Source organism: Muntiacus reevesi, chromosome X, assembly GCF_963930625.1.
Source record: "Muntiacus reevesi chromosome X, mMunRee1.1, whole genome shotgun sequence".
In the NCBI taxonomy this organism is placed as follows: domain Eukaryota; kingdom Metazoa; phylum Chordata; class Mammalia; order Artiodactyla; family Cervidae; genus Muntiacus; species Muntiacus reevesi.
The window spans coordinates 50,106,841-50,131,638 of NC_089271.1; the positions used below are offsets into that span (position 1 = coordinate 50,106,841).

At 38.1% G+C, this 24,798-nt stretch overlaps 1 protein-coding gene across 8 annotated transcripts in view; it reads left to right on the forward strand.

Moving 5' to 3' along the window:
- Positions 1 to 24,798, forward strand: part of HUWE1 (HECT, UBA and WWE domain containing E3 ubiquitin protein ligase 1) — a 152,356-nt gene that overhangs the window by 15,813 nt on the left and 111,745 nt on the right. For all 8 annotated transcript variants that reach the window (XM_065916120.1, XM_065916121.1, XM_065916119.1 and 5 more), the window contains one exon: positions 20,979 to 21,046. In XM_065916120.1, the coding sequence (XP_065772192.1) occupies positions 21,002 to 21,046 (45 nt within the window). In that variant the 5' untranslated portion in view covers positions 20,979 to 21,001. Of the gene's footprint in view, positions 1 to 20,978; positions 21,047 to 24,798 lie in introns of those variants that run through there.

The window sequence follows — 24,798 nt, forward strand, 5'->3', positions numbered from 1 at the left end:
TAAAAATATTTATTTATTTATGTGACTATACTGGGTCTTAGCTGTGCTATGTGGGATCTAGTGCCCTGACAAGGGATGGAACCTGGGCCCCCTGCATTAGGAGTGTGGAGTCTTAGCCTGGACCACCAGGGAAGTCTCTTCTGTAATGTGTTTAATGGCTACATTATATGCTATTGTATGCATGATTTCTAATTTTATAACCAGTTCCCTATGTTCAAACCTTTAAGTCCTAGTTTTTCACAATATCAGTGCTTTCTGGCACACAGTAGGCATTTGGTAAATAAGTATTGAAGGAAGGAAGGAAGGAAGCATAGGAGCATCCTAAAGAGAAATCTTTGTGACATACATGTTTATTTCTCAAGAAATTTCTAAAACTGGAATGCAAAAGTGTAACAAGACTTTTGATACTTGTTGCCATGTTGCCCTTTAGAAATACTATCCTGCTTTATTCACTGTGGTATGTTTAGCATATAATACATGTTGATTTACAATATTACAACACCTCAGGGTAAGCCTTGATACGTTAGTCTAAGAGAAGAACATAAACCTGGATATATCCAGGATCTTTGCTATAGATGCCTCTCTCACTATACCTATATGTGTGTGTTAATCACTGAGTTGTGTCCAACTCTTTGCGACCCCATGGACTGTAACCCACCAGGTTCCTCTGTCCATGAAATTCTCCAGGCAAGAATACTGCAGTGGTTAGCCATTTCCTTTTCTAGGGGATCTTCCTAATCCAGGGATCAAACTCAGGTCTCTCACATTGCAGGCACATTCTTTATTGTCTGAACTATCAGAGAAGACCCCCCTTATACCTATATAACTGCTGCTATATTTTGCAGAGGCTAGTTTGACTACTCCAGTTTAGAGTGCCTTGCAGTCTGTTGACCTAATCTGGGGTTCCAATTCCCTGCCTCTTTTCTTAAATTTCGTTACCTATCTCCATGAGGGCAACCTTAAAAGGAAATATGATCTTGAGAAGTACAGATGTCACTTGAATACACCCCTATTACAAAGCATTTTAGTTTTTTGCTTTTTAAAAGTAGAGCTATGCTGTCTGCATGGGTGAACTCAGATACCTACCTCTAGCAGAACAAATTACCAGTGGCTTTTAAAATGGTAGTCTTTTCCATGTCCAACTGAAGAGTTGGATAAGACCCTAATATTTGATATTATCCATATCAAACTCCTTATTTTATAGCCACAGATTTGGGGGAGAAGACTTGCCCAAGGTAATATGGCTGCTTACTGGTAGAGTTGGCCATTGAACCCAAGTTATCTGGTCTGATATGTTTCCACTGTGCTATATCTTTCCTTAAAACTGAATTTATCTCTGTTTCTAAATATACCAGCAGGTGTCATCCATAGAAGTGCAAAATAATGGCCCCATTCCTATAAGAAAGTTAATTTAACCCCCAAATTGGGGGAAATTTAAGGGAGTAGAAAAGTAAATGAAGTCAGAAGTCCAAAGAAAGTTCTGTTTCTTTTGCCCTTTTCCTATGGTTGTTACTTTTCAACATGAGGTCAATTTGGAGCTTTTTCATGAATCAATTCGATTTGGTTGCATGTTTTCATGCATATTTATGCATGCTGTAAATCTATAGTGTGACTAAACTTTCTGCTTGTAAAACTTTCAGATTAAAGTGGTTTTCTACTCTCATCTTTTTCCTTCCATTTCAGCAGTTTTAAATTAGAAAATTAATTTGTTTGCTGTTTAAAAAAGATTCAAACAGAATAAACATTTCAGTTAAAAATTAGTACCCCCCCACAAATGAGTCTCCTTTATATCTGTTACAATATATATGTATATATTATTTTATACCTTTTAACATTTACATACTGTTTGTCCATTTACGTACTATGCATATTTTTATGTTAGAACATATGGCTGGACTCCATTTCTTTTTCATGGTTGCATTGCATCCCACAACATTATTCTGCTATAATTTCATCATTTCCTGTTGTTGAGCCTTGAAAATAGATTCATTCTGGGTTAAAGGGTGGTATTCATTTAATTTTTTTGATAGGTACTGCCAAAATGACCTCCAGAAAGGCTGTATTGAATTGCCATTTCCACTGAAGTGTTTGTGAGTGTCCTTTTCTCCACCTACATTTGCCAAAACAAGATATTATTGATTTTTAAAATTTTAACCAGTTTTTAAGTGAGAAATTGCATGTCCTTGCTTTGATTAGCATTATTGTAGTTACCAATAAGGATAAGCAAATGGTTATGATCTCTGCAAATTGCAAGTTCCCTTTTGCTTGGTTTTCAATCAGATTATTTGTCTTAGTGAATTCTGAGAGTTCTTTGTATGTTATAAGTATTAACCCTTTTCCTGTTGCAGAAAATATGTTTATGGTTTAGAATTTTTATGTAGTCAAATTCTTTTCTTTATGGTTTCTAGGTTGCACCTCTTTCTTGGGAGATCGTTTCTTCGCCAGGATTACAGGAATATTTCCCTGCATTATCTAATACTTTTTTTTTATCTAATACTTTTTAATTTGACAATTTGACCAAGTAGAAAACTGAGTTAGTTACTCTTTGCTCTTTAGGTTTTGAGAATAATTCAGGTTGCTCATCTTTAATACTTTTAACATTTGTCTTGAACTTAAGGCATAGTGTTATAAGCACTATGTATATAACATTGTGTCATAGTGTTTTAAGGGATATTATAGTTCCATTTTACATGTGTTTGAGGCCCAGATTGTCCTAACATCACAAAGTCAGTTTGTGGCAGGGAACTTGAGTGCCTTTGTATACTGTTCGTTCATTTTCAGCAAACACCTTTCGATTATAAGCGTTTTAAAGCAGCAGATTTGTTCACATTGTATGGTTTATTTAAAGAACGTTGGAAATGACTATGCACCCGGCTGTAAGTAGTGGTGCTAACTTTACTCAGACAACCAGTTTTGTCTATGTGTTGGGACGTAATATTTTTTCTAAAGGCTTTGTTTTAAAACTTTCTTGTTAATGAACTAGTTTGATCCTCATGACAAGCCTGGGAAGTTGGAATTGTTTTCATGGTACTGAAAGCAGTTTGCTGCCATGCTGATAATTGCTATAAATAATTTGTTCCTTTAAGCATATAAAAGAATCTTTGTTCCTTCTAAATTCATTTAAAGTAACTCGGAATAGTTGAGATACACTTAAAATTGCTGATTCTTAAGTGGCATGGCTCCAACATTAGTAGACCATTTAATCTTTGGCAAACTAACTTGAGAATGAGACCTGGAGCTTCTTAATCTTGTCATCAAAGTTGAGTTTATGCCTGTACTTAAGGCTAACAATATGGAGATTAATAAATAATTTATGTTCTTCATATACAGATAACATGTACAAAGGCTAAGGAAAAAACACCTTTTTGGCTCTTGATCCTCCTGTGTGTGTGATATCCAGCATAAGATCGCTGTGCTTAGATTAATCTGGAGCTAAAAGAAAAAGAAGATACAATAATACAGTGTACTCTTTGCCAGGCACTATCCTATAAGATTGACTGTGTTGTTTATTTTATAGAGGTTACTGACTTAAAGAGTTAGTGACTTCTCTGAGATTATATAGCTAGTAAATGGAATTTAAACCCAGCCTGATTCCCAGGCCTTTCCATTCTGTGTTGTTTTCTATTTCATTTTTACTTTCTTCCAGTAAAAAATCATAATTGTATTGTTGTTGTCAAGTCACTCAGTCATGTCCAACCCTTTGCAACCCTGCAAAAGGTTACAGCACGCCGGACTGCAGCACGCCAGGTTTCCCTGTCCTTCACAGTCTCCTGGAGTTTGCTCAAACTCAAGTCCATTGAGTTGTTGATGCCACCCGACCATCATCCTCTGTCTCTCCCTTCTCCCGCCCTCAATGTTTCCCAGCATCAGGGTCTTTTCCAAAGAGTCGGCTCGTTGCATCAGGTAGCCAAAGTGTTGGAGCTTTGGCTTCAGCATCAGTCTTTCCAAAGAATATTCAGGACTGATTTCCTTTAAGATTGATTGCTTTGATCTCCTTGCAGTTCAAGGAGCTCTCAAGAGCCTTCTCCAACACCACAGTTCAAAAGTATGAATTCTTTGGCGCTCAGCTTTCTTTATGGTCCAACTCTCATACATAACTACTGGAAAAACCATAGCTTTGATTAGATGGACCTTTGTCGGCAAAGTAATGTTTTTGCTTTTTAATATGCTGTCTAGGTTTGTCATAGTATTTTTTTTCCCAGGGAGTAAGCATCTTTTAATTTCATGGCTGTAGTCACCATCTGGAGTGATTTTAGAGCCCAATAAAATAAGGTCTGTCACTGTTTCCATTGTTTCCCCATCTATTTGCCATGAAGTGATGGGACCGGATGCCATGATTTTCATTTTTTGAATGTTAAGTTTTAAGCCAGCTTTTTCACTCTCCTCTTTCACCTTCATCAAGAGGCTCTTCAGTTCCTCTTCACTTTTCTGCCATAAGGGTGGTGTCATTTGCATATCTGAGGTTATTGATATTTCTCCTGGTAGTCTTGATTCGAAGCTTGTGTTTCATTCAGCCTGGAATTTCGCATGATGTACTCTGCATAGAAGTTAAAGAAGCAGGGTGACAATATACGGCCTTCATGCACTCCTTTCCTGATTTAGAACCAATCCATTGTTCAATGTCTGGTTCTAACTGTTGCTTATTGACCTGCACAGATTTCTCAGGAGGCAGGTAAGGTGGTCTGGTATTCCTGTCTCTTTAAGAATTTTCCACAGTTTGTTGTGATCCACACAGTCAAAGGTTCTGGCATAGTCAATAAAGCAGAAGAAAAAAAAAAAAGTCGCTCAGTCGTGTCTGACTCTTTGCGAGCCCATGGACTGTAGCCTACCAGGCTCCTCAGTCCATAGAATTTTCCAGGCAAGAATACTAGAGTGGGTTGCCATTTTCTTCTCCATAAAGCAGAAGTAGATGTTTTTCTGGAATTCTCTTGCTTTTTCAATGATCTAACGGATTTTGGCAATTTGATCTCTGGATCCTCTGCCTTTTCTAAATCCAGCTTGAACATCTGGAAGTTCTTGGTTCACGTACTGTTGAATCCTGGCTTGGAGAATTTTGAGCATTACTTTGCTAGTGCAATTGTGCGGTAGTTTGAGCATTCTTTGGCATTGCCGTTCTTTGTGATTGGAATGAAAACTGACCTTTTCTAGTCTTATGGCCCACTTGACCTCGAATTCCAGCATGTCTGGCTCTAGGTGAGTGATCACACAGCATACAGTAACAGATAGATACATTACTAAGTTCTCTCCCCCTTATATAAATTATCTTTTTTTCAGAATATTTTAAAGCTTTAAAACCTAGCTTTTATTTTTATTAAGCAAAAGAAATATGCTCAATCTTGCTCTGGTGGACAGGGGCATGCTCAGTAAATCTTTAATCCAATATTCTGCTGATGGGTGGGACTGTGCTCCCTTGCTGTTAGTTGTTTGGCCTGAGTTGACCCAGTCTTGGAAAGTCTATAGGCTCAATGTTAGAGCTACTGCCGACCTCCAAAAAAGACTAAAGCCAACCCAGGATTCCCAGGACTGCTACTGCCAGGGGCCCTGTCCCTGTGGAAGGACACTTTCAATCCATGCCTCCAGGGGAAACTGTCAAACACTCATAGGCAGGTCTGGATCAGTCTCTTGAGGTGTCAATGTAGTCAGCAAAAACAAGACCTGGAACTAACTATGGCTTAGATCATGAGCTCCTTATTGCTTAAGGAGCAAAATTCAGGCTTAAATTGAAGAAAGTAGGGTAAATCACTACACCATTCAGGTATGACCTAGATCAAATCCGTTATGGTTATGACAAATAGATTTCAACGAATTAGATCTGGTAGACAGAGCGTGTGAAAAACTGTGGATCAAGGTTCATAACGTCGTAAGGAGGCTGTCACCAAAATCATCCCCAAGAAAAAGAAATGCAACAAGGCAAAGTGGTTGTCTGAGAAGGCCTTACAAATATCTGAAGCGAGAAGTGAAAAGCAAAGGAGAAAGGGAAAGATATACGTACCTGAATGTAGAGTTTCAGAGAATAGCAAGGAGAGATAAGAAGGCCTTCTTAAATGAACAATGAAAAGAGATAGAAGAAAACAATAGAATGGGAAAGACCAGAGCTCTCTTCAAGAAAGTTGGAGATACCAATGGAACATTTCATGGAAAGATGGGTACAGCAAAGGACAGAAACGGTAAGGACCTGACAGAAACTGAAGAGACTAAGAAGAGGTGGCAAGAATACATAGAAGAGCTATATAAAAAAGGTATTAATGACCAGGATAACCACAGTGGTGTGATCACTCCCTTAGAGCCAGACATCCTGGAGTGTGAAGTCAAGTGGGCCTTAGGAAGCATTCCTATGAACAAAGCTAGTGGAGGTGATGGAGTTCCAACTGAGCTATTTAAAGAGTTGGAAATTCCAGACCACCTTACCTGCCTCCTGAGAAACCTGTATTCAGGTCAAGAAGCATGTTAGAACCAGACATGGAACAACAGATTGATTCAGAATTGGGAAAGGAGTACATCAAGGCTGTATATGATTACCCTGCTTATTTAACTTCTATACAGAGCACATCATGCAAAATGCCGGGCTGGATGAATCACAAGCTGGAATCAAGATTGCCGGGAGAAATATCAACCTTAAATATGCAGCTGATACTCTCATGGCATAATGAGAAGAGGAACTAAAGAGCCTCTTGATAAAGGGGAAAGAGAAGAGTGAAAAAGCTGGCTTAAAACTCAGCATTTAAAAAATGAAGATCATGACATCTCGTCTTATTACGTCATGGCAAATAGGTGGGGGGGAAAGTGGAAACAGTGACAGATTTTGTTTTCTTGGACTCCAAAATCACTGTGAACCTTGACTGCAGCCACGAAATTTTTAAAAGATGCATGCTCCCTGGAAGAATAACTATGACAAACCTAGACAGTGTATTAAAAAGCAGAGATATCACTTTGCTGACAAAGGTCTGTCTAGTCAAAGCTATGGTTCTTCCAGTAGTCATGTACAATATGAGAATTGGACCATTAAGAAGGCTGACCACTGAAGAATTGATGCTTCTGAATTGTGGTGCTGGAGATGACTCTTGAGAGCCCTTTGGACAACAAGGAGATCAAACCAGTCAATTCTAAAGAGAATCAACCCTGAATTTTCATTGGAAGGACTGATGCTGGGACCAAAGCTCCAATACTTTGCCACCTGATGTGAAGAGCTGACTCATTATAAAAGACCCTGGTGCTGGGAAAGATTGAAGGCAAAAGGAGAATGGGGCAGCAGAGGATGACATTGTTAGATAGCATCATTGACTCAATGGAAATGAGTTTGAGCAAACTCCAGGAGATGGTGAAGGACAGGGAAGCCTGGTATGCTGCAGTTCATGGGGTCAGAAAGAGTTGGACAGGTCTTAGCCACTGAACAACAATGCTTAATCTAGCCTTTTGATAAAAGTATTGTGCCTTCTCTACTTTTCTTCAGGATACAGAACTAGAGGATTTTATCCAGGAATACAGAATTCCCCCATACATAGAGGAGATTTAATTTTAGAGATGCTATGTATTTATTTATAATAAACCTACAGACATGAGAGAATTGGAGCTGAATAATGCAGAAGAGTTGGAATTCTGTTTCTTTGATTTCCTGTACTGTGTTTATTTTATTTGACAGTGGCCTGTCATGTGGCTTTAGGGGAAATAACCATATGCCTGTGTTTCATAAATGAAAGTGAAAATATTGTAGTGGCTAAGCAGACAGTGTCTTGGAGATATTTCTGGAGGGTGTTAGTTCCTAAGTTTTTCAGGTCACATCTCTTTAGGAAGCCAATGAAAGCTGTCAACTATCTTCTCAGAAAAATACCCATATACGTGAAATTTTTTCATAAAATTTTTGTGATGATCCCTCAGTATAGGGCATGAAGAAATCTAAAAGTTTCTCCAACATGTCATTAAGAGGATGTCCAAATTACTGCTGTTTGTGCTTATATTTCCTAGAACATATAGTTTTTTTCTAGACCAAAGCAGTATTCCCAAAGGTGAAAGTTGGGATAATTGTTTCACTTTTGCTAAAAGGTATACTCCACTTTACACAACTTTAATCTCTAAAAATCCAAATTTTTTAAAAATCAGGAGAGTTATGATTGGGTTGTGTTGATCTTGTAATTGATTGTGTTTCCAGTTTTGCTTTGACCACTGGGAAGCTGTACTTTAACTGTGTGTTCTGTGTACAGATTTCTGTTGCTTTCATATTACCATTGCTTCCGATCTTTTTTTCTCTGATTTATAGTTGGCCATCTCATAGCACCTGTCACAATGCCCTGCATATAGTATATTCGTAACTATTTGCTGGATGAAAGATGCAGGTTGATTGAGTAGTATAAATTGGTTTTCTTAGTTGCAAATGTCACAAAAAGAGTTTAAAGTGATTTGAATTTTTTAGCTTCATTTAGCATTTACTGAGTAGTCATTCATTCATTTATTAATCTACTAAGTGACAGGTCCTATGCTGGTGACAGGAATGCAAAAATAAACACACCAAGTCCCACTGATGGAAAACTCACTCTAGTGGGGAAGTCTGTTCCATAATTTGCTGTTGATTAATTAAGTCGTGTCCGACTCTTTTGTGACTCCATGGACAGTAGGGATTCTCTATCTATGGGATTTTCCAGGCATGAATACTGGAGTGGGTTGCCATTTCTTTATCCAGGAGATCATCCGACCTAGGGATTGAACACAGCCACCAGGGAAGCCCAACCCTAGTAGGGAAACTGGCATATAAATAGAGGTGTGTTGATTGAGGGTATGTGCAGGATACAATGGGGACACAAAGGCGAGTAATTAGTTTTATTCTGGGGAAGGGGATATCTGAAAAGGCTTGACAAAGGAGGTGACATTTAAGCTAAGCTCTAGGAGTATATGCAGGGAGCAGCCATTTTAGCAGAGAGAACAATTTGAGTCAAGGTATCAAGTCTTGAATAGTGGCCAGACTGTAAAAACTTGACATGGTTAAAGCATGTGGGGAGCCAAGAGGAATATATGATGTCATGGCCCTGGTAAGAGAGGTAAGCAGGAACTGGGTCTAGAGGTCTTGGATACTGGTCAGGTAAGGAGTTTACACTTAACGATGTAGGTAGATTTTGAGTTTTAAGAAGATTGCTCTGGGAACAGTGTGGAGGATGGAATGGGAGGATCTATCAGGATAAAGTCTTAATTTAAAATATTTCTAATTTATGAGATTTTCAAACATATACAAAAGTTTGAAAATAGTATTAAATCCCCATGTACCTGTTACCCAGCTTCAACAGTTGTCAACACATGACTGTACTTATTTGTATCCCACTCCCTCATTATTTTAAAAGCAAATTCCTAAGTGAATTACAGATTGGCAAACCATAATTAATAATATATAACAAAATTAATAAAGGGCTCTCAAATCTGGCTATGTGGTCAGATTGCATACACAGCGTGAAAAACAAAGTTCCTACATTATATCCGTTGAGTCAGATTATTTGTATAGGCAGACATTTTTAGTTTTACTAAATAAGTATCAGTAGATATTGTGCAGCTAGGGTTGAGAACTATAGATTTTATTTTTAAGATATTTTTTAATTAGCTTTGACCTCTGATGGATGTGTTTTCCTGAACTCACTGAATGCTGCTTGTGGTTCTTCTGGGTGAAGTTCATCTATTAGTGGCAGGCTTTTGAGTGTTTTAAGTTGTTAACAATTCAGTAGAGAGTATTAGTTTAAAGGCTGTCTTAATTTTCTATTAAAGGTAGGCCAGCTTTAGTACTTCCATCTTTGAAATTGAATGTGATGAGATAGGGGATAATCAGTCATTGTTACAATTGATCTTTTGTACACAAGTAAGGAAGGGAATGGGAGACTCCTTAATAAGCATAACTTTTATTCAGGCAGTGCTGTTTTGTTCTTTTTTTTCCTCTAGAAATGCTAGGAAGGGAGGGCTCCTTGGCATGCTGCCATTTCCTCTCTACTGGCAAAATTGATTTGCAACTTTGGCAGGCCTTATTTTGTTGCCTAAATTCTTTTGATGCCAGTTTATCTTTTCCTGAGTAATTAGGAGTAATGACCAGAAGGATAACTCCTGGATTTGTAGCTTCCCAGGACTGTTAAGGTAGAGGATGTTTAGGGGATGCCTTCTCAGACATTATTCTCACCCCCAACGTCAGTGTTGGAGGTGTCAGATTCCTCCTTTTTGGTATTCCTGCCCTTATCTTGAGAATCAGTTCAGTTGCTCTGTCATATCCAACTTCTTTGCAACCCCATGGACTGCAGCATGCCAGGCTTCCCTCTCCATCACCATTTCCCAGAGCTTGCTCAAACTCATGTCCATCAAGTCAATGATGCCACCCAACTGTCCCATCCCTTGTCATCCCCTTCTCGTGCCTTCAGTCTTTCCCAGCATCAGAATCTTTATTCTAATGAGTCAGCCCTTCGCATCAGGTGGTCAAAGTATTGGAGCTTCAGCCTCAACATCAGTCCTTCCAATAAATATTCAGGATTGATTTCCTTTAGGATTGACTGGTTTGATCACCTTGCAGTCCAATGGGACTCAAGAGTCTTCTCCAACACCACAGTTCAAAAGCATCAATTCTTTGGCACTCAGCTTTCTTTATGGTCCAACTCTCATATCCGTACATGACTACTGGAAAAACTGTAGCTTTGACTAGACGGACCTTTGTCGGCAGAGTTATGTCTCTGCTTTTTTAATATGCTGTCTATTGGTTGGTCATAGCTTTTCTTCTACAGAGCAAGCATCTTTTAATTTCATGGCTGTAGTCACCATCTGGAGTGATTTTAGAGCCCCCCAAAATGTAGTCTGTCACTGTTTCCATTGTTTCCCCATCTATTTGCCATGAAGTGATGGGACCGGATGCCATGATTTTCATTTTTTGAATGTTAGGTTTTAAGCCAGCTTTTTCACTCTCCTCTTCACCTTCTTCAAGAGGCTCTTTAGTTCCTCTTCACTTTCTGCCATAAGGGTGGTGTCATCTGCAAATCTGAGGTTATTGATATTTCTCCTGGTAATCTTGATTCCAGCTTGTGCTTTATCCAGTGCAGCATTTTGCATGATGTACTATGCATAAAAGTTAAATAAGCAAGGTGACAATATACAGCCTTGATGTACTCCTTTCCCAATTTGGAACCAGTCCGCTGTTCAGTGTGTGGTTCTAACTTGCTTCTTAACCTGCATACAGGTTTCTCAGGAGGTAGGTAAAGTGATCTGGTATTCCCATGTCTTGAAGAATTTTTCACAGTTTGCTGTGATCCACACAGTCAAAGGCTTTAACATAGTCAGTGAAGCAGAAATAGATATTTTTCTGTAGAAAAGCACAGAGAGCAAGCATGAAAGTGTATCTGAGGTATGTATAGGGTTTTCAGAGTTTGAGGGAGAGACCCTGTTGAAATATTTCTGCAGATAATTTCAAGTTTTGTCTTGAGTGAGCAAAGGCTACACCTCAGTTGCTTTATTATTACATCTTACTATAAATGTCCAATAAAATATAGGTCAACAGTCCTCAGGGTCATGTTTAATGTGGCCAATAATAGGAGTATTGCTGTCTATAGGAGGAGGAGTGTAGGGGAGTGGAGTGTGTATATTGACATTTTGTGCACTGTAGGGTTTTAGGGCAAATCTGGTCTGAATCTGGGTTCTACTTATTGGGTATATTGCTACTCTTGACCTCAGTAAACCAGGAATGATCCTCTTCTCCAAGTTGTTATAAGGATTAGAGATAACAGATAATAATAGGGGGTCAGTATTATCTGTTATTATGGGTGATAAATGAGTTCTCAGAATATTTGTTTAGTGGGTATTAATGCAAATAATCCGAAACTAAACTGGATGAAAAAGCCTGGTAATCAGGTGGTATTCCCTTTTACAAATTAGGTAATGTTATGTCTCTGCCTCTAATCAAATGGTGAATAGCAGGCTGGGTTTCAGGATTCAGCTTGCTATTTCCTGACACGATGGATGATCTGGGCATTTCTCACTCGAATTTACTTTCAGAGACTATAGAGAGGCAAAAGGCAAATATAATCAAGTATTTTGCTTTGTAGGACATCACAGTTTAGTATTCTCTAAAGCATTGCTTAAAAACCGCCATAGTACTTTTCCATGATTTCAGTGGAAATTTTAGGCTGACTTCTGTTTTGTCTTCCTGTTTTTCATTTAATTAACCAATATTTATTATTTCCTATAGGAGCTAAGTGTACAGCAGTGAACAAAACAATCAAATAGGAAATATGCTCACAGCTTCATGGAGCTTACATCCCCATGGGTAGGCTGACTTTGATTAATCCACACTCCCATACATGTGTGCAGCATTTCTTAACCTGCCAATAATAAACCAAATTAATATCGAGTGCTTGCTGTGTACCAGGATTAAAAAACAAGAAGTATAGGAAAGAAGTTCCAAGAGCAGATAGCAGCAGCCAATCCAAGGCATTTGTTTAGATAATATTTTTCTTAATTTGATGCAGCCCTTCGGCTCAGGGGCCACTGTTTTCTCCCTTAAGAAAAATTGTACACAAGAAAAATTCTCATTACAAATGGATGCATAATTATAGACAATTTGGAGGCTCTGAAAAGTGTAAAAAAGCTGTGTTATCCTGCCACCTACAGGGAGCTACTCATAATGTTGTATATTCTTTTCCCAGAATTGGTTGGTTGGGTTTCCTCCTCACTCTGTGACAGATATTTTCACATTAATGTCAGGAAGTGATAGGTACAAGGTACAGTGTGAGTACATAGGAGGGACACTCAGTCAAGTTTTAAGAGATTAAGAAGAGGATTGTCCTGGTTCTGGTTAATACTGTTTCTGCTGTTCAAAACCCAAATAAATGTTCACTCTATAAGATGAAATAGAGGCTAAATAGTCCCTCTACCCTCAACTTTCTTATGAATTTTCCTTCCATTATTTCCTTCCCCTCTCCCCTACACTCTTTCAGTGAGACCCCATAATTCTCTGCTTTCATTTACAGACAGTCTTTTCAAAAAAGTATTCTACACATGTAATCTATATTGCCTCACTTCCTAGTGATTCATTGATTCATTCCAGTCTGGCTTTCTTTCCAGCCACCCTACTGAAACTAGTGCTTGACAAGTTATCTCTATTCCCAATTTCAACAAAATTTTTCTGGACATGCCTCATTTTGACATTTGATCCAGTAATCATCTTTTGCCTTTCATGATACTGTGACGGACTAGTTTTGCTTCTACCTCATCAGCCTCTCCTTTGCTGGATTCTCCTCCTTTGCCTTCCCTTTATGTATTTTTTGTTTTAAATTAATTTATTTATTTTAATTGGAGGCTAATTACTTTACAGTATTGTAGTGGTTTTTGCCATATATTGACATGAATCAGCCACGGGTGTACCTGTGTTCCCCATCCTGAACCACCCCCCACCTCCCTCCCCATCCCATCCCTCAGGGTCATCCCAGTGCACCAGTCCTGAGCACCCTGTCTCATGCATCAAACTGGACTGGCGATCTATTTCACATATGATAATATACATGTTTCAGTGCTATTCTCTCAGATCATCCCACCCTCGCCTATTCCCACAGCATCCAAAAGACTGTTCTTTACATGTGTGTCTCTTTTACTGTCTCACATATAGGATCATTGTTACCATCTTTCTAAATTCTGTCTATATACGTTAATATAGTGTATTAGTGTTTATCTTTCTGACTTACTTCACTCTGTATAATAGGCTCCGGTTTCATCCACCTCATTAGAACTGATTCAAATGCATTCATTTTAATAGCTGAGTCATATTCCATTGTGTATTTGTACCATAGCTTTCTTATCCATTCATCTGCCAGTGGACAACTAGGTTGAGTCCATGTCCTGGCTATTGTAAACAGTGCTGCGATAGGGGTACATGTGTGTCTTTCAATTCTAGTTTCCTCGGTGTGTATGCCCAGCAGTGGGATTGCTGGGTTGTATGGCAGTTCTATTTCCAGTTTTTTAAGGAATCTCCACTCTGTTCTCCATAATGGCTGTACTAGTTTGTATTCCCACCAACAATGTAAGAGGGTTCCCTTTTCTCCACACCCTCTCCAGCATTTATTGTTTGTAGACTTTTTGATAGCAGCCATTCTGATGGGCATGAGATGGTACCTCATTATGGTTTTGATTTGCATTTCTCTGATAATGAGTGATGTTGAGCATCTTTTCATGTGTTTGTTAGCCATCTGTATGTCTTCTTTGGAGAAATGTCTGTTTAGTTCCTTGGCCCATTTTTTGATTGGGTCATTTATTTTTCTGGAATTGAGCTGCAGGAACTGCTTGTATATTTTTGAGATTAATTCTTTGTACGTTGCTTCGTTTGCTATTATTTTCTCCCATTCTGAAGACTGTCTTTTCACTTTGCTTATAGTTTCCTTCATTGTGCAAAAGCTTTTTAAGTTTCATTAGGTCCCATTTGTTAATATTTGCTTTTATTTCCACTACTCTGGGAGGTGGGTCATAGAGGATCTTGCTGTGATTTATGTCAGAGAATGTTCTGCCTATGTTTTCCTCTAGGAGTTTTATAGTTTCTGGTCTTACATTTAGATCTTCAATCCATTTTGAGTTTATTTTTGTGTATGTTAGAAAGTGTTCTAGTTTCATTCTTTTACAAGTGGTTGACCAGTTTTCCCAGCACCATTTGTTAAAGAGATTGTCTTTTCTCCATTGTATATTCTTGCCTCCTTTGTCAAAGATGAGGTGTCCATAGGTGCGTGGATTTATCTCTGCTTTGCCTTGCCTTTAAATGTTAGAGCAAATAAGAACTCAGTTCTGTGTCTCTTTCCTTCCTTCTCTGTAAGTGATCATCTCCAGACACATGGCTTCAAGTTCTGTCTATATGCTTGCAATCACAGATTTTATTCTCAGTGCTTACTTCTTTCCTGAACTCAATTCTACAAATATTTGCATACCTACCACATGAAGAATGCTGTATGAGATGCTGAGAAATTAACATTGTAGAAAATCAAACCACTTATTAGTATATGTGCTGCCGAAGCGAGCACTCAAACCAGTTATTAATTGATATTTTCTCTGAGAGAAATAAGCAGGGCACTATTATTAAAAAGTAGCAGTTAGACCAGCTTTAGGTGGATTGCCTTGGGAAGCCATTTTAGGTCTTAGTTTAAAGTCAGATCCTGAAGTAGAGGTAGCTGTGGGAAGAATGAGTGTGGAGCAGAAGCATTGCAGTCGCAATAGCACACCTGTAAAGGTCTAGAGGCCAGAAAGAATTCAGAATAGTCCAGAAACTGAAAGACTGATATGTGTAGAGAGGAGATTGGAGAGTTCCAGGAGCCAAATCATGCCAGGGCTCTTTGGGTCATGGTTAGAATTTGGAAATAATTCTAGGGAAACTGTTGTAAGGTTTTAAACAAGGAAGGTAACTTGAGCTGATTTATGTTTCAAGAAGATTACTTTTGCTGTTCTCTGGAGAATGGATTGGACAAAAGTGAGTATGGAAGTAGGGAGACTGGTTATCCATATTTCACAGGTGAGGAAACAGAAGTGCACATCACACGATTTGTCCGTATGCTCATACATTACATAATATAGCAGGGATTCTAATCTGAATTTCCTGATTTGGAGCCTATGTTATGATCTGGTGCTTCTCAACTTCAATATATGAATCACTAGAAGATATTCTTAAAATATAGATCGATTCTTCAGGTCTAGGTGGGGCCTAAGATTTTCCATTTTTAATAACTCCCAAGTGATCTCAGTGCCGCTGATCCTTCAACCATACTTTGAATAATAAGGCCAGTCTACCAATACACTCAACTGCTGTTGACCCAGGTTTGGAACTACAAGTGTCCTCTGCCCTTAAGCTGATTTGAATATTGAAAGTCTTCCTAAAATTGATCCACTGGAGGTGATTACTATAGAGTGAGTTAGCCTTTAAAGATGACTTCGCTTGGTATATTTTAATTGTGCACTGTTGTCTTGATATAAAACCTACAAAACCAAGATTCAAACTTCAAAGATAAGTGAAACTGGGGGGGAGTGAAGAAGTGAAAAAATGGTTAATTAAATAGAAGTATTTAAGTTTAATGGTAATTGCTACCATTACCATGGTGATGGTTCATAATAATTCATTAGTTTTCTGAAAGTTGATCTTTCTAACCTAAGTTTAGAAAGAAATATTTTTTATGTGTAGAGATTGCTTGGTATACAGAGTTCTTGTCTGAATGACAAAAGCAATAGGTCATTTCCAGGAATTTATTTAGAATTAGCTTCTTTCTGTTAGAGGTTTTTTTATGTAATGAGATTTTCATTTGTTTAATTTCTAAACATTAGGTAGAACTCATTCTCCAGTTATTGTTCCATCATTAGTGAGAATGATAATAGCTTTTCACCTTGTGACCCAGCTTCCCGTCTTACAATGTTTTTTTGAACAATAGGATCCAACAATGTAGGGGAATTTGTCACAAATTGGTATTTTCATGTGCAGGTATTTATTGTTGTAATGAAACTAGCAAATATTTGAATAGCATGTTATTGAAGCATGGACTTGGGAATCAGAAAGACCTGGATTTAGATCTTGGAGCCAACATTCACTAAACAGGCAAGGTACTTAATTTCTCTGAGCCTCAGTTTTCTATAAATGGGGACAGAACTTGGCTTGAATGGTGAGGGTTGTGTTAAAGACTATTTTATGAATCCCCTGTGCAGCATGTCTCAAGGTATATTCTTTGAGATTCTTAAATTAGACTTTCAGTAGATGCCAACTGGGGGAGGGGAGCAGGGGATGGCTCTCTGCCCTAATAAGTTTCCATTACCCAGAATTTCTTGTAACCGATAATAATGTCAGTCAGCCATGTGACTGTCCTAAAGTAAGAGAAATTTGTTGTTGTTCAGTCGCTAAGTCGTTTCCAACTCTTTGCTACCCCATGGACTGCAGCACGCCAGGCTTCAAGTTTCCCAAGAACCTAGTCTTTGTGGAACAAGATGCTCTAAAAAATGTTTTGGGAAATACCAGCCTAAGTATTGTCTGGCTTGTAGTAAGCCCTCAAAAAGTATTCTCCCTTCTCACTGTGAAACCAGCTTAGAAATAGAATAACTAGGAACAACAAAAAACTTGAATTTTCTTAATTGATGTCTCACAGGCAATGATATTTTATTTTTAGACTATTGGTATTTCTTGCAAAAAAAAATTATAAAAGCCAGGTTAACTTTGCATCTAGGAGGACATGTGCTTGATCAATTGTTTTGGCTTGTTTTGTTTACTTTTTTTTACTTTGGTGCCTATCATCTGAATCCTTTATGAAAAGTTTGGAACCTGAACAATGTGAAAACTGAAAAACTGAATGCACTTGCTCTCCCAGAACCTTGACAGTTAGAGCATAGGCATGAGACCTCAGCTTCACCAATTAGATGGTCATTCTTGGGACTTTGCATCTAGAGTCACTGATGCAAATAACCTAAGACCATTTAGAAATCATACTGCTGCCAGCAGTTGCTTCTGGGCTTCCAGCATAGGTACTTCCAACTAAGCTGTGTCTGTGGGAGGTCCTTGGCTGTAGTTCCAGGATGCCTGGCTTCCTCGGCTCCTTGTTTTCTGATGTGGATCTCTAAACTTTCCTGTCGGTTGCATGAGCTATCAGTTATCCTTCCAGTAAATTATATTTTCACTGTAGTTCACCAGAGTCCATTGTTTTCCACCCAGACCCTTGACAGAATAAGTCAAAATAGCTTTAGTTGAAGTGAGATTGTGTGAAGATTTGCCAGTGACTTCATCTACATTTTTTAAAACTATAAAATCATTGTAAGTTGTTTATTTGCATAAGTTTTAATCAGTGCTCTTGTTTTGGAGGACTGTGGTGGGTTTTTTTATTGTTGGGTTTGAGAATTCCTTATATATTCTAGATAGTATATGTGGTTTACAAATATGTCTCCCAGTAGTTTTTAAAGTTCTACATTTAAGTCCATGATCTTCTATTTTTTGAGATGCAATTGATGTTTGACATTATAGTAGTTTCAGATGTTCAATATAATGATTCCATATTTGTATATATTGTGAAATGATCACAATAAGTCTAGTTAGCATCAATCAGCATAGTTACAATTTTTTTCTTGTGATGAGAACCCTTAAGATATACTCCTAGCAACTTTCAAATATACAGTACAATATTAACTGTAGTCATCATGCTGCACATTACATCTGCATGGCTTGTTTTATAACTGGAAGTTTGTGCCTTTTGACTATCTTCACCTATTTCACCCAGCCCCAAACCCCTGCCTCTGGCAAACACCAATCTATTTCCTGTATCTGTAAATTTTGTATTTTGGGTTTTGTGGTTTTGTTTGAGATTCCACAAATAAATGAAATCATACGGAATTTATCTTTTCTCTGTCTGGCTTATTTCACTTAGCATAATGCCCTCAAGGTTCATTCATGTTACCACAGATGACAAGGTTTCCTTCTTTTTTGTAAGACTGTTCATACATCAGTGGACACTTAGGTTGCTCCCATGTCTTAGCTATTGGAAAGTAATGCTGCAGTAAATATAGGGGTGCATATATCTCTCATCCACTGGATCATAAAGCAGGGGAATACCAGAAAAACATCTACCTATGTTTCATCAGCTGCACTAAAGCCTTTGACTGTGTGGATCATAACAAACTGTGGGAAGCTCTTAAAGAGATGGGGATACCAGATCATCTTACTTGTCTCCTGAGAAACCTGTATGTGGGTCAAGAAGCAACAGTTAGAACCCCATATGGAACAACTGGTTCAGGATTGAGAAAGGAGTATGACGTCTACGGCCATACCACCCTGAACGCGCCCGATCTCAGAAGCTAAGCAGGGTCGGGCCTGGTTAGTACTTGGATGGGAGAAAGGAGTATGACAGGCTATCTGCTGTCACCCTGTTTAACCTATACACTGAGCACATCCTAAAAAATACCGGGCTGGATGAGCTACAAGCTGGATCAAGATAGATGGGAGAAACATCAACAACCTCAGATATGCGAATGATGCCACTCTAATGACAGGGAAGAGCCTCTTGATGAGGGTGAAAGAAGAGAGAGCTGGCTTAAAACTAAATACTAAAAAAAAAAAAAAAAACAAAGATCATGGCATCCATCCCCATTACTTCATGGCAAATAGAAGGGGAAAAGGTGGAAGTAGTAATAGATTTCCTCTTCTTGGGCTCAAATATCACTGTGGGTGGTGACTGCATGAAATCAGAAGGCAGTCACTTCTTGGCAGGAAAGCTATGACAAACCTAGACAGTGTGTTGAAAAGCAGAGACATTATTCTGCCAACGTAGGTCCATATAGTTAAGGCTGTGGTCTTCCCAGTGATCATGTATGGTTTTGAGAGCTGAACTGTAAAGAAGGCAGAGTGCCAAAGAATTGATGCCTTTGAACTGTGGTGCTGGAGAAAACTCCTGAGGTCAAAGACTCCTGGTACTGGAGAAGATTCCTGGACAGCAAGGAGGTCAGACTTGTCCATCTTAAGAGAAATCAACCCTGAATACTCATTGGAAGGACTGATGCTAAAGCTAAAAAGTTAAAGTCGCTCAGTCGTGTCCAACTCTTTGCAACCCCATGGACTGTAGCCTGCCAGGATCCTCTATCCATGGAATTCTACAGGCCAGAATATTGGAGTGGGTAGCCATTCCCCTCTCCAGGGGATCTTCCCAACCCAAAGATCGAACCCAGATCTGCCACATTGCAGGTAAATTCTTTACTGACTGAGCCACCAGGGAAGCCCAAGTTGAAGCTCCAGTATTTTGATCACCTGATGCAAACAGCAGACTCATTGGAAAAAAGTTCATGATGCTGGGAAAGATTGAGGGCAGAAGGAGAAGAGGGTGTAAGAGGATGAACTGGCTGGATGGCATCACCCATGCAATGGACATAAACTTGGGCAAACTTCAGGAGATGGTAAGGGACAGGGAGACCTGGAGTGCTGCAGTCCATGGGGTTGCAAAGAGTCAGACACGACTGAGCAACTGAACAATAATACCAGAGTATCTTTTCAAGTTTTTTCATTGCCTTTGGATAAATATCCAAAAGTGGAACTGCTGGATCGTATTTTTAATTTTTTGAGGAACCTCCATACTGTTTTCCACAGTGGCTGCACCAGTTACATTCCCACCAGTAGTGCACAGGAGTTCCCTTTGCTACACATCCTTGTCTCATGATCCATTTTGAGTTAATTTTTATATATTAAAATATGAGACTGAGGTCAGAGTTCATCTTTTTGCCTATAGCTATCTACTTGATCTGGTACCATTTGTTGATAAAAAATATCCTTTGATTTTCTTGTTTTATTTTACTGTACTGTAGAACAGTAAAAGATACAGAAAAACACAAGTAAAAGAAACATAATCCGTTTGGTTAGATTAAGGTAACATTTTGATGCATACCCCTTCTAAGCTGTTTTCTTTAGACATGGGTTTATGCTGTTTATTCTGTTTTGTAGCCTTATTTCACTGTGAACATGTTTACTGTTATAGAATTGTGCAGTGTTTTTAACAGCTGTGTAATGCTCCGTTTTAAACCAACGCTATTCTGGATATTTGCTTCTTTCCAATTCACTGTTAGACATGGTCATGCAGTATGGATTCTTGTGATTAAATATTTGTATACACTTTTATGATTTTCTTTGGGTAAGTTCCCAGAAGTGGGATTGCTAAGTTTTCCAGAAAATTGCAGGATATGGTGAATTTTTTCCATCCTGAGGTGTGTTTAAGAAAACTTTTTACTCTTATTTTCAAGTATGAGTTTGAGAGTGAGGGGTGGGGGGCATTTTAATTTTACCTTAAAGTGATTACAAGCTGGTGGGCCAGCTCTATCTGGAGAGATTCTTTATCCCTCCGTACCTCATATCTATGCCTCTGAGTTGGTTTGCATCATGATTCTGGTTTTACTTGAAGAATTTTGCATGCTATTTATTCTGTATTTTCTGTGTCCATGCATGTAAAGCTCAAGTTTGCAACTTTAAGTTCTCACTTTTGGGGAAATTTTCTTTTCAGATCATAAAACAAAAATTGGAAACATGAAAGTAGACAGGACTAAACTGAAAAAGACTCCTACTGAGGCTGTAAGTATCCAAAGTTTGCCTGGTTTTTTTTCATTTCAGAAAAAATTCTTTGCAGTCAGTTCACTGGTACTGATCTTCCAAACATATTATCACTTACATAGATACAATGTAATAAAACAGCAACTTGTCTTGAAACATTGTTGACATTCATGTAGACTTCTTATGCTGTAGTTCAAGGATCACAAGCTTTGGAATTTAGACATGGGTTTGAACTTTACTAGATTTTTGTGTCTGAGAGTTTATTAACTTGCCTGGTTTCCATAGCTATAAAATAGGGTTGCTAATTCCTATAAATAAATAAATAAAATAGATTGATAATTCCTCACTCCTTGATGTGAAGCAGGTTTTCAACAAAGTATTGGGCACATAATTAATAAGTTTATTTTCTAAATACAGGCCACTTGGTTTTTTAAAAACTGGAACTACATAGCAGGTATCACCCATGGGTATCACTACTGATATTTGTTCCAGTCCTTGAAAGATTATTACATGGAAAAAAAAAAAGATTATTACATGGGCAGAACTACCCTTCCTTCAGTTTTGCACTAATGAGTTTGAGAAGTGTTGTCTTCCCACATCTCCAGCATTGCAGGTTATCTTTTAAATTTTTGTTAATAGGTGGATAAAAAGTATTTCACTGTTCTAATTGCATGCCTTAATACATATATTTTCACATTTATTGGCCTTATGCCAGTTATCTGCTTGTGCTGTTTTATTTTGTATTTGACACTGAAATGTCAGTTCTTACTGAATGCCGTATATACTGAGTATATATTTTACATACCCATTTATTTCCTTTCCATTTGGTTTCTGATTTTTTTTTTGCTTAAAATAATATACATTTATTATTTTCTTTTTATTTGATTCACAAGCAGCACATTTATTCCTAAGATATAAACAAAAAGAAACCCAATGTAGACCTTCACTTTTGTTTTCCTGTTTCATAGCCTCTCTGAATTATATCTGCTCTTTTTTTTTTTTTTTTTTAATTTTTTTTTATTAGTTGGAGGCTAATTACTTCACAACATTTCATGGTTTCTGATATGTTTTGACATCAAGAATTTTTGAAATTATATACTCAAATTTTTTCAAAACTGAAGAACAAAGAGAAAACTTGCAAGATGTCCTTAAACTTCCATAATTCAACCTTATAGATAATCAGAGAAATTCAAATTGTTTCTTTATCTTTTACTTAGTAGTTTGTTATGGATTTGTTCTTGGAGTCATACTTATGTGCAAATTCCTGACTCATGTTATTTGACAGCTATTAGTAAGTTACTTAGGATAAACTGGAAATGGAATTTTTAGACCATTGACTATGTACATTTTTAAGGCCTGAAGATGCCTATTTTCCTCAGGCAGCAAGCCCAATTTCCCATACTGTGATCAATACTAGGTATTATTTTTAAGGAAAGCATGTGTTTATTTGCCGTTATTTATTTGGCCCTCTATGCATTTCTTCCACCAGTCTATTTTCTATATCTGTGAGCTTGGGTTTCTTTTGCTGTTTGCTTTTTGTTTTTTAAATTCCATATATATAAGTAAGCTTATATGGTATTTTGTCTTTCTCTGATGTATTTCAGTGCCCTCCAGGTTCATGCATATTGTTACAAACGATAAGATTTCTTTCTTTATATGGCTGAATAGTATTTCATTGTATATAGGTACCACATCTTCTTTATCCATTCTTCTATCAACGGACACTTAGGGTGTTTCCATATCTAGGCTGTTCATGTTGCAGTAAACATGGGGGTTCATATATCCTTTCAAGTTAATGTTTTCACTCTCTAGATGAATACCCAGAAGTGGAATTGCTGGATCATATGATAGTTCTGTTTTTAATTTTTTGAGAAACCTTCATACTGTTCTCTATAGTGGCTGCACACTTATTGATCACTTGATGTATTAGTAGCTGTGTGAAGAACTTTTTCCCCTAGATTTGACATCTTTATTGGAGTGACTCAGTATATACTGTGGCAGTTGATATGCAGCCATTGAACTGACGTGCTTTCTTTTGCATTACCATGAGTAAGGAAAATCTCAGTCTGTTTGCATTTGTATAGCAGAGACAAGATGGTAAAGATATACTTTTTTCCCTGCTGTATTTAGTAAACTCCAAGGTCCATAGGGACCTTGATACTCCCAATGAAACAACATTGTTCTGGTATGTTAAGTTGATGCTATTATGCTAACTAGCATAATAAATTCAAATCATAAAAGATGATGCTGTTAAAGTGCTACACTCAATATGCCAGCAAGTTTGGAAAACTCAGTGGTGGCCACAGGACTGGAAAAGGTCAGTTTTCATTCCAATCCCAAAGAAAGGCAATGCCAAGCAATGTTCAAACTACCTGCACAATTACACTCATTTCATATACTAGCAAAGTAGTATTCAAAATTCTCCAAGCTAGGCTTCAACAATACATGAACCAAGAATGTCCAGATGTTCAAGCTAGATTTAGAGAAGGCAGAGGAACCAGAGATCAAATTGCCAATATCCATTGGATCATAGAAAAAGCAATGAATTCCAGAAAGACATCTGCTTTATTGACTATGCCAGAGCCTTTGACTGTGTGGATCACAACAAACTGTGGAAAATTCTTAAAGAGATAGGAATACCAGACCACCTTACCTGCCTCCTGAGAAATCTGTATGCAGGTTAAGAAGCACCAGTTAGAAACAGACATGGAACAACAGACTGGTTCCAGATCGGGAAAGGACTGCATCAAGGCTGTATATTGTCACCCTGCTTATTTAACTTATATGCAGAGTACATCATGTGAAATTCCAGGCTTGGAAACACAAGCTTGGAATCAAGATTGCCGGGAGAAATATCAATAACCTCAGATATGCAAATGACACCACCCTTATGGCAGAAAGTGAAGAGGAGCTAAAGAGTCTTTTGATGAAGGTAAAAGAGGAGAGTGAAAAAGCTGGCTTAAAACTCAACATTCAAAAAATGAAGATCATGTCATCCAGTCCCATCACTTCATTGCAAATAGATGGGGAAGCAATGGAAACAGTGACAGACTTTATTTTCTTGGGCTCTAAAGTCACTCCAGATGGTGACTGCAGCCATGAAGTTAAAAGACGCTTACTCCTTGGAAAAAAACTACGACAAACTTAGACAGCATATTAAAACGCAGAAACATTACTTTGCAGACAAAGGTCCATCTAGTCAAAGCTATGGTTTTTCCAGTAGTTGTATATGGATGTGAGAGTTGGACCATAAGGAAAATGAGTGCTGAAGAATTGATACTTTTGAACTGTGGTGTTGGAGAAGGCTCTTGAGAGTCCCTTGGACTGCAAGGAGATCAATCCAGTCAATCCTAAAGGAAATCATTCCTGATTATTCATTGGAAGGACTGATGCTAAAGCTGAAGCTCCAATACTTTGGCCACCTGATGCGAAGGGCTGACTCATTAGAATAAAGATTCTGATGCTGAGAAAGATTGAAGGCAGGAGGAGAAGGGGATGACAGGGGATGATATGGTTGGATGGCAACACTGACTATGACTATGAGTTTGAGCAAGCTCCAAAAGTTGGTAATGGACAGGGAAGCCTGGCATGCTGCAGTCCATGGGGTTGCAGAGAGTCGAACACGCCTGAGGGACTGAACTGAACTGATGCTAACTGGGGCTTGTGAACAGAAAACACAAGTACTTAAGATGCCTTAGACATACATGTGCCAGAGAATGCCCTTTGAAGGTTGAGTGCCTGCCAGAAGTCTGGGAAATGTCAAAATTTCCTTC